The 21,143-nt window shown below is 39.5% G+C and overlaps 1 protein-coding gene across 1 annotated transcript in view; it reads left to right on the forward strand.

Moving 5' to 3' along the window:
- Positions 1-1,975: 1,975 nt before the first annotated feature.
- Positions 1,976-21,143, forward strand: part of ramp1 (receptor activity modifying protein 1) — a 34,707-nt gene continuing 15,539 nt past the window's right edge. Inside the window, exon 1 of the mRNA XM_086092063.1 lies at positions 1,976-2,395. Within this exon, the coding sequence (XP_085948189.1) occupies positions 2,350-2,395 (46 nt within the window). The 5' untranslated portion in view covers positions 1,976-2,349. The remainder of the gene's footprint in view (positions 2,396-21,143) is intronic.

Genomic DNA, 21,143 nt, shown 5'->3' on the forward strand with positions numbered 1-21,143 from the left:
TTGAAGTCAAGTCATGCGATTAATTACAATTACAAATTTTAATCGCCGCACCCCTCATTTTTAATAATCTTTTCAACAACCAAAAAAAATATTCTAGGTTTTCATACTCTTGTTAACAAAAGTGGGGAAAAAAAGTTAAACTAATAGAAATAGTTTATAAGTTTTTTTGACGTTTATAGCCGTCAATGGCAGTGAATGAGTTATTATTATTATTATTTTGCCTACTTGTGAGCAATGACTTAAGTTGCATTTGAGCTTCGGGCGCTCCACAGCTCCAGTGAAGTGAAAAAATATATATGAAAGAATGAAGGTGAAATCTCCTTGTGTCAACTTGGTTAACTAACAAATTGGTTTACCAGTCAAAGGAAAAGGGGGCGGTCCTACGTTTAGTCGCAAATCACTAGACACTTTTAGGAGATGCTCAGGAAATGATGTCATCATCTAGCTTAGCTTTGAGTTGCATTGTTTCGGCTAAGTTGCCATTTGAAACAAACTGTTAACTTACCGTGACGTTGTTTCATTGCCAACAAATTCCCAAGCCATGCGATTAAAAAAACTAAAAAAAAAACTGTCCTTCCTTTCTCAACTCTCTTGTGTTTCAAATCTTCTTTGCATAGCTCCTGCTGCACGTTTACACGCAGTTGCCTGGGAGACGCCCAGACACACTGGCACGTTTGAAAATACCAGCAGGTTGCTATTGCTGCCTGACACAAGATAACAAAAAAAAAGGACTTTTATTGCTGCCTGACACAAGATAAAAAAATAAATAAATAAAAAAGGAATATGGACTTTCTGTCATCATCGGGGCAGTTTACAGTTTGAGATCTTGTTTGTGGTCAGTAATAATGGCTTAGATAAAAAAAAATATATAGAATCCGTGATACAGTACTTTGGGAACTGATTTCCTCAATGATTGCTTCCTTCTTTGCTGCATAGCCAGTGATTGTTTGCCCAATGGGAGTCGCCTCACCCCGAAGAAGTGGTAGAGAAAATGGAGGGACACATTGCTTTATTTATTCCAAATCTCTATTGAACAATATGTCAAATTGGCAATTGTTTCAAATCTATTTTTTTTTTTAGAAAAACAGCCAACATCAGCAATAAGAATATGTCATCAAAAACATGCCCGTGGTCAAGAGTAAAACAATTGAATATAGCATTGAAAAGGGAACATCATTTCATCGTTTTTTCGTTTCTTTTTTTTTGGTTTTTGCTTCACCTGGGACTTTATTATAAGGACATTACTGCTATACTCGCAAAGTTGTCGCCATTATGTTGTGTCTGAGAGACATGCCTGAAGTCTTGCAGTCTGCTAAATAAGCTTTTGGCTTACGTTCAAGCAAGAAAACGTAATCATTCCGAGAACGTTTATTTTCTGTTGAGAAACGTATTTATACCGTTCAGTACACAAAATAGGTTTCACCTGTGTACATTTTGTTTTTCAAGAAATATAAACACATGAATGAGATGGGGGAGTGTTCAAGTGGGGTGTTTACAAATCCAAAAGAGTTGGACAAATGCCGGTTTTTATTAACAATGTTGATTGGAAATCCAACTATGTAGTGCTCCGAATGACCACTAGATGGCAGTGACCGACCATGCAATTGCAATCAACCATGCGTGCACCTGTTTTCAACAAGCCAACGTTATTAAATTACCCTTTTTGAGTAGTTTGGCATCACTTCACTTTTCTTCTATTTAGTCTCTTTTCCTCCTCGGTGCACATTTCATTAAAATGCAATTAACACTCGATGTCGCACATCGACTGCTGTCCACATATTAGTAGAAGTTGACAAGTTGTTTGCGATGAGCCAATGGAAAACGACCATAAAGAATGCAACCCCCCCCCCCCCCCCCCCAGCTCGACTACCCCTCATCATGCCTCTCTCAACCCGCCTCCCGGTGCCGTAATTGCTATGTTTAGACCCCCCCCACAGCCCCCACCCCCCCTCGCCATGCAGTGTCACCTCCGCCCATCCAGTGTGCACGGAAGGACACTTTCACACACACGGACAAGCCGCAGCTGCTTCGTCTCATGGCGCACCGCGTGGAGCGTCTCCGGGGTGGAAGAGGTAGCAAATGACCCCCGCACGCGCACGCGCGCCCCCACCCGCCCCCGGCTGCACGTGACTGTGTGCTGGGGCACCTCACGAAGACTTTTTTTTTTTTTTTTTTTTGCGAAGATCTGCGGTGTGCGACTGTGTTGGATCGGCGCGTCATGCGTCTTCGTCGGCGTCCAGCAGGACTCTGGTTCGAGCTGGTCTGAGTTGGCTCCCGTGCTTCCAAATAACTTTTGTGTTTTTGGGGGACATTTGTCAAGGGGAAGTGTGGGGGGTGGGGGTAGCAAGGATGGGGGCAGCCCAGCAGAAACAGACGCTCCTGTGGATGATCGTGGGTAAGTCAACAACACGACGATCGCACTGGTCCGATTTTGTGTCGTAACTCGCGACGACGCGAAATAAGGGGGTTGTAACAAGTGAAGCAACTTGAAAAGACGTGCACAACTTCTATTGCCTGCATGTTTAATCATGACATCGTTTGCAATTTCGAGGCACTTTGAATTTCAAATCGTGTCGTATGAATTGTTGCGTATAAAGCATTTGTTGGCTCAGGTGTCAGTTTCCAGCAAATAGGCTTAATCAGTCTTCGCGCCATTGAAATATTTCATTTACGCCATCGACGTTCACTCCGTCTTGTAACGATGACATATTTGATGCATCACGCTTTCCGTCATTAAAAGTCATGGAATGGAATGTGCTCCCATGGAAACCTTAAATAGCACTAAGAAGCATTAAATATAATGCAATTGTTGCATGTTCATACTTGAGCTTACATAGCATGTTGTACATATTAGTCACTATAACACAATGCAGCAATAATAAATGTGATCATAAATATATATTTATGGGATTGTTGACTGGTTGTCATTGACAATGAACGAAATGGCCCGTAGTCCACAAGTTGCTTCATGTTGAAGAATTGCTCTGAATTTGAAAATAAAAATGTACTGTTCCTGTCACCAATGTCCAACATGAAACACTAATGCCACCTAGCGGCATTTATTATTATTATTATTTTTTTTTTTTTTTTTAAATGCCCGCAACATATGACTTAGTGTTTCACACTCCTTTTAGGACATACCGTAATTTTTGGGTCAACTGCAAAAATATCAACTCAAGTATTTTCACCTGTGGAATATTTTGTTGGCGCTTCTGCTCCTAACTGCAATGAACTTGCACATTATGAGAGTTGTGTAACTCAAAACAACTTCCTGGTCGGTTTCCATACTCATAACTCAAGTCTCATTTGCCCTTTCTTCCATTTTTTTGGAGCAGCATTTAGTTTCTCCAGAAAACTTCCGCCACTTAATGCTTCTCCCTCCTCGCTTTCCACTTTTATAAATAAAGTGTCGGCACATGCAAGCAAATTCAGCCTATTCATTGCCTGGTGTACGATACTCCTAAAATGCATCACAGCCTGTAGCCTTTAAGGCTCAACAATATTGTTGACACAAAATTGCTTGGAAGTGTTTACTTGTCTGCAGACACGAGCGCTCCTCCGTGTTTATTCACCAAGTTCTTTAAGAAGTTGCATGCTTATATATTTATACAGCCTTTGATAAATGAACCCCGCGGCACCTTAATTAAACCTCGCAGCTTCCAGTCGCCTCGAGTGTTTCTGGAAAGGCGTGTGCGCTTGTTGTTTATGCAAAACATCCGTCCACCAGCCTCAGCTTTTGCCAATACGTGGGGAAGCTGGAGCCCATCTCTTTGGACTTAACCCTGGACAGGATTTTAGGCAACAGTGTTAATGTTCAAAATCTTCACACAAAAAAAAAAAAAAGAGCACATTTCAGAAAATTCTCCATTTTGCCGACGTTCATACAAATATTTCTTTTTTGACCTTCACTTGACACGTCATTCTGACTGGTTGAGGAATGGACTTGCACCATCTCCTGTGTTTGGGTTGACATTTCCTCCTGTAATATATCTCCACTGGTCACAGTAAATAGACTTTGCCGGGGCTCATTTTCTTGAGCGGCACACACACGCAACGACAGCCCACACGGGCTGTTCGGGAACAAGAATGCCAATTACGCAAGGTGCTGCCGCTCCTGTCCGCCATTTGTCGCAACAGGTTCCATTTGTTTTCATTGTTCCTTAAATAGAGTGCAATTTTCCATTTGAGTTCACCAAATCCAGTAAATACTTTCCCCCCCATTCCATTTCTTCCATCGTCTTTCGAGAGAATGATTTTATTCTCTCGGCCTTGCGGGCATGTTTGGCGACGTATCAATAGCTGAAACCTTTATCAGTCTTCTTACGAACACGAGTTGAATAACAAAAAGAGAATAGTACTTTTTTCCCAAGACACTAATGTATTGAACTCAAATGAGTCAATCGTGACCGTGCATGGAAACCGAACCCTGTCACACATTCGGACAGCTGAATGTTTCGACTCAATTTTGTGAGAACTGTTCAAAATCATGATGCTGCATGGAACCCTAACCCCCCTTTGAAACTTTACTCTTAAACCCTGACTTCTTTCAAATTCAAGGTCACACGTTCTGACATCTGAATATTTCAACTTAACTGTTAAAAATCCGTGCATGGAAGCCAAACACTCCTTTAAAACCCAAGGTCACACATTTTGACAGCTGAAAAGTTCAACACAATTTAATAACTGTTAAAAATTGTGACCGTGCATGGAGGCCAAAACTTCCTTTGAAACCTTACTTTAAAACCCTAACCCCTGTAAAACCCAAAGTCACACATTCTGACAGCTGAATTTTTCAACTCATTTTTTTTTTACAACTGTAAAAAATTGTGACTGTGCATTGAAGCCAAACCCCTCTTTGAAACCTTGCTTTGAAACCTGACTCCTTTAAAGAGGTCTCACATTCTGACAGCTGAATTTTTCAACTAAATTTTTTTGACAACTGTAAAAAATAGTGACCGTGCATGGAAGCCAACCCCTCCGTTGAAACCTTACTTTGAAACCCTAAATCCTTTAAAACCTTAAGTCACACATTCTGACAGCTGAATTTTTCAACTATTTTTTTTTACAACTGTAAAAAATTGTGACTCTGCATTGAAGCCAAGCCCTTCTTTAAAACCTTGCTTTGAAACCCGACTCCTTTAAAGGGGTCACACATTCTGACAGCTGAATTTTTCAACTCCATTTTTTTGACAACTAAAAAATAGTGACCGTGCATGGAAGCCAACCCCTCCGTTGAAACCTTACTTTGAGACCCTAAATCCTTTAAAACCTTAAGTCACACATTGTGACAGCTGAAATTTTCAACTTATTTTTTTTACAACTGTAAAAAATTGTGACTCTGCATTGAAGCCAAGCCCTTCTTTAAAACCTTGCTTTGAAACCCGACTCCTTTAAAGAGGTCACACATTCTGACAGCTGAATTTTTCAACTGATTTTTTTTGACAACTGTAAATAAAACGTGACCGTGCATGGAAGCCAACCCCTCAGTTGAAACCTGACTCTCAAACCCTGACTCTTTTAAACAATCCCTCCTGTTAACATTTGTTTTCACAATTTAAAGCTGTTTGTCAAAAAAGTGTTGTCATGTCAACACGAGTACTGCTTTTGTTGCTATGAGGATAGGGGCGGAGCTATAGGGTTCACTATGCAGAAGTGAGGCGCATAGTGTGGGGAATGAAGTGAACGTCCATATAGGCAAAAGAAGAAATTTCACTCCTGCAACACGACACCTCAAGTTTTCTATCAAAGTGTGTGAATGTTTTCCACAGAATCATAAAGTGTGAACATGACTGCCCTTCGAGTTGTTTTATTGCAGTTATTTGTCGCTGTGGGAGTCCGAAGTTTTATGAAAGGGATCATGAGCGACTCAGTTTGTGTTCGTTCCGTCTACGAGTTCACCGGGTTACAGTTTTTCTTTGAAGGACTTCTTTTGAGGCTTCACTGAAAGAACACGACATCAAAGGGTGCTCAATTCAATGCCGCAACATCAAAAAAAAAGAAGAAGAAGAAGAAGAAGCCTCCTACAAGCATTTATCTAACCAGACTAGTAATATGTCGGTATTTATAGCGCGACAAGGACGGAGGAGGAGAGGAAACAAGCAAACATCGTGCTTACTTTGGGTGCCAAGTTTGAAATTAATTCACATTTAAAGGGGAAGTGGAAATTCTACTTTTAATTGAAATATTGTGGCGCCTTGATTTACAAATGGAATTTGTTTTCTGATCATCCTTGTAACTCAAAACACTCTTCTCTCAATTTCATCTTTCCCCATTAAAATTAATCTAATTTCCTCAATCGTTCAGTTTGATTCAATTTCCTTTTTTTTTATTTTTTATTATGGAACATCAATTCTTCTTAAACGTCAAGCTCAGTCTTTCATCACATGGCAGGAGGACAAAGAATCTATTTTTCCATTGTCCAAATCTTGCCAGAAGTCGTCACCGGGCGTGTCTGTGCGCGATAAATGTCATCTCTCCAACCGCCAGCAAACGTGAACAATTTACCGGCCGTACCCGCGACGGGCAGATCAGCAGTCCCGAACCGCGCTTCATTTTCCTCTCCAGTCGCGGAGGAGCTGCTCGAGCCACACTACAAATCTGTCCAATTTTAACCTCCCATCAAAATGTACGGATTATTAATGCTTCTCATTATCTTCTTACACACCCCTTGATCTCGCAGAAAAATACGAGCTGTAGATAAACGATCGCTTTCCCCCTCCCCCCAAAAAAATGTCAGCCATCATCCACACGGAGCTGCTTTTACGTTGCCTCCTGCTCTCTCGCCGTTCATCAGTTTTATGATTGCTTACGTGCGAATGGCGCCGATTTGTGTATACGCGGCGTGCGTGCGTGCGTGCGTGCGTTTTTCGCGATCGGGCCCGAGCGGCTAATGAGCGGCGTGTTGAGGCGCTTCAGTGGAGCGTGTGATCGTGCATGTGTGGGATTCTATTTGTGCGGAGCTGAGAGTCGGCTTGGCATTGTACGTAGGTGTCCAAAAAGTGTCATGGCCGCACTTGGGCGGGGCTCATATATGTGACAAAACACATTTGCTGTGAGTTACTCAATTTCTGATTTGGGGGCGAGGCTGGGTGAGGATGCTGAGTCACTCTCAAGCAATGGCTGGAGTCTTCCCACCAGATTACGAAGGCCGGAAGGTTTTTTTTGGACGCAACAATTAGCGATGGCAAACGGCTAGCATTAGCATTAGCTGATATTTTACTTAGCTTGAATATTGGACTTAAGACTGCTGGAGAATATTTTATTTTCCGTTCCGTTCCGTCCGTCTTCAATTCCGCTTATCCGGGGTCGGGTCGCGGGGGCAGCAGCTTTAGCAGGGAAGCCCAGACTTCCCTCTCCCTAGCCACTTCAGCCAGCTCCTCCGATGGGATCCCAAGGCGTTCCCAGGCCAGCCGTGAGACGTAGTCTCTCCAGCGTGTCCTGGGTCGTCCCCGGGGCCTCCAGCCGGTAGGACATGCCCGGAACACCTCCCCAGGGAGGCGCCCAGGAGGCATCCGAACCAGATGCCCCAGCCACCTCAGCTGGTTTTATATTATATTATATTTTATTTTATAATATAAATTATTTTAGTATTAGTATTATTATTGTATTTTATAATATAACAATTATAATATATTATAATATAATACATAATATTTTATTTGTATTTATTTTATTTTTCATTCGTGCCCGTATGTTTTGAAGAGGACTGAAGAACTAACTTATTACCATCTGGTCACCTCAGACGCTCGATGCTTGACCACCATTAATACGCTGACTTTGAACATGTGGAATGAAGGAAAGTAGACGAGAGATCTGTTATGAGTGTGAGAGGGGAAAAAAAATGTCTTCATATTGGAAGGTTATATTTCCTCATTGTGTTTTATGTTTCTAAAATGGTGGGACAAGTTTTCCAATTCCTCCTGTGATCCCATCCATACCCTCCAAATATCAGTCCAAAATGTAAAAAAAAAAGTAAAAAGTACAAATATGCGGTTATGTAAGAACTAATTGCAACGCCGGAGCTGTGGAGAACCGCAGTGCAGCGAGATCAGCATGAGGCTGAGCCTTTAAGCAAACACGCAGCTCCTGAAAGTCCCCTCAAACAAAACATTGCAACGACTAAATAGGCTACGCTTGGATGCGCGCTGGCAAACATTGGCACGCGCGCACCACTGCGAAAAATCTGACTAATTATCCAATGCCAGGATGAGATTGTTTAATCTGAATGAGAAAAAAAAAAGCACATGACATTTTCATCAAACAGAAAACCTTTATTGTTTTCACATTTGTCAATCTGGCACAGTTGCCTTAATTGCTCTTTTTCCACGCATGACTTTGGTTGTATTAGGACATATGTGCAGTCTATAACACTATTGTAGGAACACAAAATACTTGAATCTGCCTCTTGAGTGTAACTTCTGCTATCTGAAGACACGTTTGCACTTGAGGAAACTAATCTTGGTTAACTCTCAGAGGGTGTTCAAATGGAGAATCTACGTTTATCTTTGCCTCGATGGAAATAGGCTTTGCCGGGCAACTCATTGTCAAAATCTGTCAAAGTAAATATAAACTATAGGTAGGATATACTGCTTATAAACTATAAGTATCATTTCTAATTATTTATTATATAATATATATATTTTTATATTATATATTTATTATAATAATTATAATTATTATATTTCTATTTATATATATTTATTTAGAATATTTATATTTATAATTTATATATATATATACTTTTATAAGTTTATAAGCTACTAAGTACAGAAGCGTATTGCATTCACTTGAAAAACAAATTGGGGAAGCTTAAGTAATTTTTTTTTATATTCTGAAAAAATTATTAATTATTTGTTAATTTATTTTGTTTTTTTGTCATATAAAATATTCCGAAAAACAGGGCGGGAAAAATATTCCGAAAAACAGGAGGAAATATTCCTCAGAAAAACGGGGGGGAATTTTTTCCGAAAAACAGCTGGTTCTTCTGTTTTTCGTAGTATTTTTTTTTCTCCTTTCTCGCTAATAGCGGAAGCGGACACTTTCCCACATACCTCCAACATACCTTCTGGCTCAGTTAAGGTAATGCATGTACCGTAATTAGTAACACACACAGTATTAATAATGTTTTAGTGTAAGGTATTTAGAAAAATGTAATTTAAAAAATAAAATTCTGAAAAATTAAAAATATATATTATTTTAAAAAACGGGAAAATTACTCAGAAAAAAAGAAAAAAATATTCTGAAAAAGAGGGATTTTTTTTTTATGTAACAGAAAAAAATTACAAAAAAATACTCAAAAAAATAAAGCTCCCCCAAAAAACAAGTTTTTTTTTCTCAACTAAATGCAATACGCTTAAGTAAAAGTAAGTTAAAGCCTTTTCGAAAAAAGTCATGGGAATTGCTAAACAGATACAAATTGTAATGGGAACACGTGAGGGAAATGTGATGGCTGAAGGTGGGAGCAGCGGTGCGAAGCGCAATACCACAACTTTGATGATTGATTGCCATGAAAGAAAATCTTAGCGGTAGTTAAAAAAAAAAAGTAAAGAAAAGAACTATACAAGCAACAGGAAGAATGCTTGCTTGACTTCATGCTAAGCTTTATCCGGGCACATTTTGAACGTCATCTTGTATTCAGCAGGCGTAACGTCATGCTCATTTTCAGCCGGGATGAATTTGGCTCGCGCCGCGTTCCCTTCCTTTACGTCTGCTGTTTCCTTCGCAGGATTTTCAATTCAATGACACTTCCCAGTATTGAAAGCATGCCAATGTTATTAGTGGGCCTAATCTTAAAATCATAAGGACATTTGCAAACAACAACGCTGGCTGTCTCGCTCGCTCGCTCGCTCCTTTTTGGGGTGTGTCTTGTTCCTACGCACTGTCAAACTTGTTGGCCTTTTTGCCTCACAGTCGAGAAGCTCATGGTTCGAATCGTCTTTTGAGGCATTTGCATGCTTCCTCTTGCTCTTGAGGCCTCTCACCAGGCACTCCGATGTAAAAACAGGCGTTGGGTTGATTGGAGACGCTAGTATTTAGGCTGAAATGGCCTCGAACCTTTTTAGTTTCGCTTTAAGGGGAAGTCAACGCCCCCAAAACCCTGACAATAATAACAAATCTTGACCATAATAGGTTCTATGCAGCCTCACTAGTCTAAATATGGTTAATATTGCGTTAGTGGAATATGAGCTATGAAGCAAAATCCGGGGGCGGCCATTTTGCAACTTGCTGTCGACTGAAGATGACATCAATGTTGCTCAGGCAACGACCAATCACAGCTCACCTGTTTTCTGAAACTGAGCTGTGATTGGTTGTCACCTGAGACCTGAGCAGCTGTGATGTCATCTTTGCCCGACAGCAAGTGGCAAAATGGCCGCCCCCCTGAGATGAATAAAAACGGCTGGATTTTGCTTCATAACTCATATTCCACAAATGTAATATTAATAGAATGTCATGTTTAGATGAGTGAGGCCTCGAACCTTTTTAGTTTCACTTTAAGGGGAAGTCAACCCCCCCAAAACCCTGACAATAATAACAAATCTTGACCATAATAGGTTCTATGCAGCCTCACTAGTCTAAATATGGTTAATATTGCGTTAGTGGAATATGAGTTATGAAGCAAACTCCAGCCATTTTTATCCATCTCAGGGGGCGGCCATTTTGCAATTTGCTGTCGACTGAAGATGACATCAATGTTGCTCAGGCAACGACCAATCACAGCTCACCTGTTTTCTGAAACTGAGCTGTGATTGGTTGTCACCTGAGCAGCTGTGATGTCATCTTCACCCGACAGTAAGTGGCAAAATGGCCGCCCCCCCTGAGATGAATAAAAACTGCTGGATTTTGCTTCATAACTCATATTCCACAAATGTAATATTAATAGAATGTCATGTTTAGATGAGTGAGGCCTCGAACCTTTTTAGTTTCACTTTAAGGGGAAGTCAACCCCCCCAAAACCCTGACAATAATAACAAATCTTGACCATAATAGGTTCTATGCAGCCTCACTAGTCTAAATATGGTTAATATTGCGTTAGTGGAATATGAGTTATGAAGCCAAATCCAGCCATTTTTATCCATCTCAGGGGGCGGCCATTTTGCAACTTGCTGTCGACTGAAGATGACATCAATGTTGCTCAGGCAACGACCAATCACAGCTCACCTGTTTTCTGAAACTGAGCTGTGATTGGTTGTCACCTGAGACCTGAGCAGCTGTGATGTCATCTCCGCCCGACAGCAAGTGGCAAAATGGCCGCCCCCCTGAGATGAATAAAAACGGCTGGATTTTGCTTCATAACTCATATTCCACAAATGTAATATTAATAGAATGTCATGTTTAGATGAGTGAGGTCACATAAAACATATTATTACCAAGAAATGTTTAAGGTTGACTTCCACTGTAAAGCTCTTTTTCTCTTGGAGGAATGCTGGCTACACAGGTTAATTGTGCCATCTAGTGGAAGAGCGTGCAATTGTTCACTGTTTGCTGCTGGCATAGATAGATATTGTATATAGATATGGTAGTACGGAGTTTGAAAGTTGACATTAAGTTGTCGTATAAAAAAATAGGCCAAAATGAAATTTTCTCCCCATTTTTAGAAAATCAGAAAACAAAGTCCTGTAAATATTCCAAGTCCTGTGTCCACCGAACCAGACTTCTACCCGGCAACTACACGTGTCACTGCCACAACAGCCCAACTGTCTGAGTAGCGTTCGCTAATACGATTACAAAACCAACAACTTGGCGGTGTAATCACACATATTGTGGCCTCACTTAGTGAAAACATTTGCCGATTAAAACTCAAAAGTCTCCGCTGACGTGAAACAAATTGGAAATACAATTTGGATTTAAAGAGTTTTAAAGAAAGTGCGAGAACACACTTTCTTTCCTCGGTTGCAGCCGATATGAGAATAAATCACAAATTGGTCCATGTCCGGCCATCCAGTGAGGACTTTTGAAAAGTTTATTAGGCGGATTTTCTGAAGAGACATGCGTTTTATTTTGTAAAAATATACAAGTCATAAAGAATTACGACACACTTAACATCCAATTGTAAATGGAGGAAGTAATAATTAATGAGGACACAAAGACACGGCGATGCAGGCAGATCGACTTCCACTACTTTTAAATGTGTCAGGATGTGTGATTTTTAGCATTTTAACAACAACAACAACAAAAAAAAGCTTAGCTTAGCGCTACATGCTTCACTTGTATCACATCTCCTCCTCCTCCTCATCAAAAATAAAAGTCAGGCAGGACTTTCCAAACACAAACTATCGGGGCGACGGCCAACTTTGCATCCAAACAATCGGGAAAAGGCAGCGGGCTGCTTCCTGTTTGGTCGCTTAGCAACCAGCGCTAATTAGGATTAAGCTACCGTCATCCCCGCGTTCGTGGGCAGGCACTCCTGAGACCAACGATGTGAATGGGAGCAAATTAAAAGGTCAGTTTCCCCATAATGTCTCCTTTAAAAGTGTGAAACTACTGAAAAAAAAGAAAAAAGAAAAAAAGACGGTTTTCAGGGGAAAAAAAAACAAGCACAGCATTTAGCTCTTAACGTACTCGATCGTCCACTTGGTAAATCCTCCGCCACGGGGGCTGACATAACGAGCGCTACGCTTTTTGGGAGCTGCGCGGCAGCGCTGTGACATTTTGGGCGCAGCGAACTCACGTCCATCCAGAAAATCCAATCTCTCGAATCCCAATATTTCTTCATTCTGTGGCCAAAACAACCACAAAAAATCACATAATCCACTTCTTTATATTAACATGGTTGATTGCTTTAAGAACACAACAAACGGCTGCATTTCCGGGTAATGCTGCAATCTGTAATGCATCAACCGACCAGCGTTTGTGTGATTCTGTTCTTTTTGATCAAGCAACTAACAGTTAGCTTATCAGTTAGCCTAGCGAGCTTCTCCGATTCACTATTCCTTGTAGTCTTCTTCACAAAAGGAGTTTTTGTACATCTGCGTTGTATGAAAAAAAAAAAAAGGCGACAACAAAATCAATATATGATTTGTGAATTGTGACGGCTGTTTCCAAACACCAAAAGGGCCCGACCTGAATTCTGAATGTGGATATTCGCGTCACAATAGTGTTCATTTTGTACGAAAACGACATACAAATATTTTTGTCAACACACAAATTTAGCTCACTTCATAAAAACTGGACTCAAATCTATGAACACGAACAAACACGAGACGAAAATGATGTACTACTCGTGAGTGCAACGTAACATTAATGCAACAGCTATAGGCTAACGTTCAAACAATGTTAATTTGACCGCTAACCAATGCTAGCTCACTTACTAGCTTGTAGCATGGAGTCATATCAGCCACTTGTTTAGGGTGATCAAAAAAAAAAAAGGAGTGTGACATTGATCTGTTTTGAGGTCATTGGTCTGCCACTAGATGGCATAATTGCATTTGTAAGACGTTGGTGAGAGCTCAGTGCATTTTTCTTTTCATAAAGAGCGATCTCATCTTTAACATGAAGTAAGTCGTGAAATGTTGCTCATTTTTAAAATGAAAAAATACAACTTGACCGCAGCCTCCACATACATGTTGCATTATCATGACATTTATTACTGCTCAATTTTGACGTGAACTGCGCCGACTAGAATTTCCCCCAGTATAGGCTTTCCAAGTAAGGGGCGGCCATTAATCGCACGTTAAAACAATTAGTGGCGTTAAAGAAACTTTAAATGAACGCCACTTTTTAATTTTGACAATTAAAGACTCTTCATCGTGTTGCGAGTCCTTCCACGTTGTCCTTATTTGCCGCGTTCCAAATGGCGGCAAATCATCCGCGGAACTTCGTCCGCCTGACCCAAATCTCATCTGCGTTCACAGATCACGTTGACGGGCGAGCGTTTACGTGATATTTTGATGACTTGATGGTCATGTCCGACATTATTGGTTTGTTGCTTTTTCTACGAGCCGAGTCAACTCCGCTGTTATTTATAGCCATTGCCATAATACTTGAATTATGTAATCCCACCAAAAAAAAAAAAAAAGAAGATATTAATCTACACATTCTTTGAGGCAAGTGAATAATACATAATATATATAAATAATCATAATAAATAATAAATAAAATAAAAACAGTAGGTCATTTATTTTCACTGGAATAAATGAAGACTCTTTTCTTTTAATAAAAATAATTGTGTTTAAAAAAAAATGCCTTTATTTTATTAAAAAATTATTATTATTATTATTATTAATTAAAAAATCATACTTTATTCTTAAACACCGCTGTTGAAAATGCACTTCCAATTAAATATTGGAATTGGTCTCTGTTGAATGTAAACGATAAAGAAATTTGTATTGTAACTTAGTTACTTTTAAATTCAAGCAATAAGTAAAAAAAAACGAAGTTACTTTTACCGTCAAGTATTTAATAAAGTTACTTTTTCAAGGTAACTGTGGCAACTCTGGTTATTATAAAAAAAACATGTGTATGTTGTCATTACATGTCAGAAAATAAAATAAAAAGCATCTCCTATTGTTTGTTCACAACACCAAACGTCGTCTCATGTCCTTTAAAATGAAAGCAGACAAGCAGGAGGCAAAAGTTTCCGTCACTCTGAAATCACGGCAAAGCAAGTGGCTTCCGTTCCGTGTCACAGTCTGTTTGTTTGTGTCAAATCATCTTAACCCACATAACGTTGACTTATTCATGCATGCGTCATCACAGTTGCAGTGTGTTTTGCTACCCGCCGTATTTTTTATTATTATTTTTTTTGCTCTCGGCGTAAAATCGTCCCAGCTGGGTCATAAATGGCTTTCGCTGCCTCAGTCAGTCACGGCGCATAATTGCCAGTGAACAAATAGACGCGTGAAATATGCCAGGGTTCGTTGATAAATTTCAAGTGTTTCAACACAGCTTGTAAAGACGAAACGTTACGACAAGACGAGCTTGTAAACAGGATGTGGATTTGCGAGAGATCACGACGTTTGTCTTGTTTGTGGGATTTTGTGGAACTTGCTTGAAAAGCGGCTCTGGAAAAAAACCCGCTGCCGTGGGTCCGTTTATTATGTAGGAGGAGCAGAATTGAGACACTTTTTGAGGAAAATGCAAACAAAAGATTGACTTGGTTGTTAACGCGTAACTCAGTGAAGTAATCTGACTACAGTTACTTTGTAATGTCACAAGTCGTTACTGTATGGCAATTCATGTTGACCGAAAAAAGATAATAATAAAAAACACACACACACAAAAAAAAAAAACAAGGATCGCGGCATATTCAAGCTCAATAAAAGAAAGACCCACAAGAGGTCCCCAAATTTTATTTAAAAAAAGTTATTATTACTATTACTATTTAATATTTCAAAAATAAAATAAATAAATAATACATAATATAAATAAACAATAATAATAATAAATAATAAATAAATAAAAACAGACCATTTATTTTAACTGGAATCAATGAAGACTTAATTTTTTTTTATAATAATTATGTTTAAAAAAATTGCCCTTATTTTATTTATTATTAATATTAACAGTAGGGCATGCCAAAACAGGCTGCCTTAAAAAATTAAAATTATTAATACTGTTTCTATTTAATGTTTCAAAAATAAAAAAATTAATAAATAAATAATATATTAAAATAATCATAATAAATACATAAATAAAAACAGTAGGCCATTTATTTTAACTGGAATCAATGAAGACTCTTTTTTTTAAGTAAAACAAATAATTATGTTTTAAAAAATTGCCTTTGTTTTATTTATATTTAATAAAAACAGTTAAAGAGGACAAGCCATAACAGGCTGCCTGAAAAAATAGTGAAGTTATTATTACTATTTCTATTTAATATTTTCAAAATAAATACATGAATGAATAATACATAATATATATAAATAATCATAATAAATAATAAATAAAATAAAAACAGTAGGTCATTTATTTTCACTGGAATAAATGAAGACTCTTTTCTTTTAATAAAAATAAATGTGTTTAAAAAAAAATTTCCTTTATTTTATTTTTAATTAAAAAATCATACTTTATTCTTAAACATCGCTGTTGAAAATGCACTTCCAATTAAATATTGGAATTGGTCTCTGTTGAATGTAAACGATAAAGAAATTTGTATTGTAACTTAGTTACTTTTAAATTCAAGCCATAAGTAAAAAAAAACGAAGTTACTTTTACCGTCAAGTATTTAATAAAGTTACTTTTTCCAGGTAACTGTGGCAACTCTGGTTATTATAAAAAACATGTGTATGTTGTCGTTGCATGTCAGAAAATGTCCTATTGTTTGTTCACAACACCAAATGTCGTCTCATGTCCTTTAAGATGAAAGCAGACAAGCAGGAGGCAAACGTTTCCGTCACTCTGGAATCACAGCAAAGCAAATGTTGCGCGTCGCGATAGCGCCCGCCTCTATTGTCGGCAACGTGGACAACAGACACACAAACAAACGCCGCAAAGTCTTTTTGTGCTCGCGTCTCCTTCTTATCTGACGCAGCGAGTGCAACACGCGCGCCTGGCAAACAATCTGCTCGCCGCCGTTTTGCAAGGCCAGATAACTGCAGCTAATTAGCCGCTTAACTGCTGCCCCATTAAAATAGCTCGTTAGGAGGACCGCAAAATGGCACTTTGGACTCGGTAGATAGCGCCGGAACCGACGCGAGCCGCACCGACGCGCTGAGCTTTCATTGCTATGCTTTATTCTTTGCAATATTTCAATTGATGTCTGAGTTGAGACATTCAATATTATGGCACATGTATTTACAGCATGGCACATTATCGCCTGTGCCGTCTGGTGGGCCACTAATCCAAGATTTTAAATATTTTTTAAATCCATGAATCGATTAATCGACTAATCCGATTCATTAGAATTTTGCATTCATTTGTAATTTTGTATTACAAAAGTATTTTTCTCCCTGATTATTGTACTTATTTATTTACTTATTATTTTGTACTTTGGATTTGTATAGCTATTGAAAAAAAAAGGGGACTTGATGTTGTACTATGTTACGGGTTCGGTCATTGTTTTCCAAAGTAAAAACAGATGTTTGCAATTGCCTTATTTTTGATTAAACGCAGAAGATAATCAGTCTTCTTTCATCGAGGACTACAGAAATCCGTCAACAATTACTGTTGATATGCTGAAATCAGAGGATTTGGACCATTTTCAAATAATAAAAATTATTCCAAACGATTGCTCGGTTCGTAATTAGTAAAGCTTTAGCTCATTTCCTAGTCGGTATCCGCGGCTTCGTCGATGAAAAGAAACCGCGTACGCTCGTCTTGGCTTTTGTTCACTTTAGTCAAAATTAAATCAAGGGTACAACGATTCAGAAATGACACACACACACAAATGAAATATCATGGGAGAAGAAGAAGAAGGAGGAGGAGTCAAAAGACGGTGTGGCTTTTAATCTTACTTAGCTTCACTTTGACAAACTTCCTTGACACCAATTACTGTATTCATTCCCGATTTAGATGTATTTTTTTGTATCGTTTTTTTTTCATCTTGACATATCTTTCACGAAGAGCACAAAAAAACCATTTGATTTGAAGAGTTTTTCGGCAAAGCTGGCGACGCCGCGTTTCATAGAAAAACTAAAGAAGAATCGGACATTTTTTAAGGCCATGCGGGATAAATCGACCATTTCTACATTTCTTTGAAGAAAATCTGCCCTTGATCCCGCTCCCCATTTAACGATGTCAAAAGGTCAGACATGCGATTATGAAGTCCGCCCCCTGGGTCTCCGGGTCTTATTAGATGTCAGCGCAGGTATGTGCATATGTGTGTGTGCGTATGTGTGTGTGTGTGTGTGTGTGTGTGAGCGCGTGATTGACAGCTGCAGAGTTCCAAGCGAAATAGAAAGACGAGCACGCACGACTCTTCCTCTAATCCGCCAGACGCATGCACGGCTCGTTTTGCGGGAACGAGAAACCGCGTCTGCCTCATTGGGCTCATTTGACTGCAGTCGACCTTCTGACCTGACTTGAGTAATCATGAGCCTCCGCTTCGGGTACTTTCTTTTCCGCCACCCGACACTTTTTGTCAAAACCGGACCCTGTTCAGGCAGACCAGTTGAAACGTCAAGAAAACAAAAGCATTAGCCCGACCCGGCAGATTAAATAACGAAAAGGTAACATGGACTTGCAGTCGTTGTGAAAGTCGTCTTTGTTTGTGTCTGCATGACTGTGTTGTGCTGCCCCCGGTGGCCAATTTTAGTGCAGAGAATTGTTGAAAGTGGGTTGCCATTCATTGAATGATTGTTTTTTTTTTTTTAGGAGGGGGGGGGTTCTACGTTTGTTTGCATTTTCCAGTGAGCGGCTGATTGGGCGGTGTGGGATCGTTGCACTCACTTTTGTGACCTGGCTGTGAAGTTCATTTCTTCATAGTAACCGTAATGATATTGTCCCTGAACACAATCAAATGTAGCTGATTGCATTCAAATGTCGTGTGCAACAACGAGAGAGGCAATTATTTTGTTCTTTCCTTTCTGAGACGTGCATTTAAATTCAAGTGGATTTCATTTGCTGCAAACACTCCATTCAAATTCAAAATCATCAAACCCCCTCAAACCCCATTTAGAGTTTTGTTTGTTTGTTTTCATTTTTGTCAGCCGGTCAAAGCCAGGGGGGCGGAGCTAGGGCATTGAGCTGAAGCAAAGGCCAATCGCCGTTGCCAACTTAGTAAGTAAAAAAAGCGACCAGCACCAAATCTTGCCACTTCTTGTGTTCCTGAAGACCTTGAACCCCCCCCCCCCCCCCCAACCCCCCTAGAGCTTGAAATGTTCATCTTGCCACATCCAGACTGCAAATCAACGGCACACACACAAAAGCCATAAAAATTGGATTGTATTTTCTGTTTTGGAAGCAGCACTTCATCAAAAAGCCGCCAAATTACTTTGTCACTTAGCATAGTACAAAATTAATTCTTTGCCTTATGTTGACAACTTTGTCAAATTTGAGTAAATGCCAGTTGTCAGAAGCTAACGCTAACAAGAATCGGTGCTAATCTTTGCTCTCTCTGCTTATCTTCTCACATTGGCACGATCGTCCTTCCGTTTAGTGCCACTGTATTTAGCAGCGGGGTGAAAATTAAAAACAGTTCACTCACGGACACATTTTGCGAAATAGGCAGCTAACAAAAGACTTTAACTATTTGTTTACATTTGGTCAAAAAGCGCTCGAACCTCTGTCAGGGCGACATTTCAATTCATGCTCAATGGACGGCCACCAAATCATTATGCAAAATGGATGATTCAGAATAAGAAAGAAATATTTTTCTTCATGAAACAGTCACCGTCATGGCCGACCATGTTTATCCCGGAAACGACTGCGTGGGTTTTAAACTATGCATAAACCTGTGCAAGTGTACAAAAACGCGTTTACTCATTTACGAGCTGCCACTAAAAAGTGTTTTCAAGTCAAAGAAGTGGGCGTCGTGCTGCTTTATTGAATAATAACGGCACAGGCGGTCAAACACAAGTTGGATGAAAAGTCAGAAATGGAGATTTCCGCCTCGATGAATCACCACTTAGAAAAATGACGTCAGCGAGAGAGAAAATAGCAGCAGGTTATTTGTGTACATTTATCTGCCGGCTTATTTAGTCTTAGTGTGGGAGGGAAAAATTAGAATAGACGCACCGACAAAAGTAGAAGCCATGGTTCAAAAGACTTCATACGTCGTCAGCATCTATCTATCTATCTATCTATCAAGCTAGCTAGCTAGCTATGATAGATAGCTATCCCGAGAGCAGTTTAGCTATTAAGCTAACTAACTATCAAGCTAGTGATCTCTCTCTCTCTCTCTCTCTCTCTCTCTCTCTCTCTCTCTCTCTCTCTCTCTCTCTCTCTCTCTCTCTCTCTCTCTCTCTCTCTCTCTCTCTATCTGTCTATCTGTTTGCCTTAAACATCAAATAATAATAATCTCTCTCTCTCTCTCTCTCTCTCTCTCTCTCTCTCTATCTGTCTATCTGTTTGCCTTAAACATCAAATAATAATAATCTCTCTCTCTCTCTCTCTCTCTCTCTATCTATCTATCTATCTGTCTATCTGTCTGTCTATCTGTTTGCCTTAAACATCAAATAATAATAATCTCTCTCTCTCTCTCTCTCTCTCTCTATCTATCTGTCTATCTGTCTATCTGTCTGTCTATCTGTTTGCCTTAAACATCAAATAATAATCTCTCTCTCTCTCTCTCTCTCTCTCTCTCCTCTCTCTCTCTCTCTCTCTCTCTCTCTCTCTCTCTCTCTCTATCTATCTATCAAGCTAGCTATGAAGCTAGCTATGAAGCTAGCAAGCTATCCCGAGCAGTTTAGCTATTAAGCTAACTATCTATCAAGCTAGTGATCTCTCTCTCTCTCTCTCTCTCTCTCTCTCTCTCTCTCTCTCTCTCTCTCTCTCTCTCTCTCTATCTATCTATCTATCTATCAAGCTAGCTATGAAGCTAGCAAGCTATCCCGAGCAGTTTAGCTATTAAGCTAACTAACTATCAAGCTAGTGATCTCTCTCTCTCTCTCTCTCTCTCTCTCTCTCTCTCTCTCTCTCTCTCTCTCTCTCTCTCTCTCTCTCTCTCTCTCTCTCTCTCTCTCTCTCTCTCTCTCTCTCTCTCTCTCTCTATCTATCTATCTATCTATCTATCTATCTATCTATCTATCTATCTATCTATCTATCTATCTATCTATCTATCTATCTATCTATCTGTTTGCCTTAAACATCAAATAATAATATTCGAATCAGAATTTGTTTTTACTTTACAGTCAAGCTTCGGGGCTTTAGAAATTCCCGAGAAACATGAGCATGAACTTCAGCTGTCGTTTCATAGACGGTGCAGAGAATTGATCGAAGCTTAAACCTGCCCAGACCACGTCTAAGCGTCGGTGCAGGTAAACCGTTGGTCTGACGCTATTTTGGCGAAGTTGACGTGTGGACAGAAAAGCGAGTGTGTGAATTCTGGCGAGCAGAGTGATGAGAACAGCGCAGACATTTCCCGATTTAAAATGGTGATGCGACCTTCCATTTTTCATCCAAGTCAAGTTCAATCAATAAATGCTTGCTGGGCAAAATTGCAACGTCCTGGTTCAGATTGAAAATGTACTACTTCACTGTTCGAGTGAAAGCTTGTTACATAAAAGCCATTTGACAAGAATAGATACTTTTTATGAAATGTGGACGGA

The sequence above is a fragment of the Leptonotus elevatus genome, chromosome 12 (genome assembly GCF_054856555.1).
Source record: "Leptonotus elevatus isolate MCC_2025b chromosome 12, RoL_Lele_1.0, whole genome shotgun sequence".
Classification (NCBI taxonomy): domain Eukaryota; kingdom Metazoa; phylum Chordata; class Actinopteri; order Syngnathiformes; family Syngnathidae; genus Leptonotus; species Leptonotus elevatus.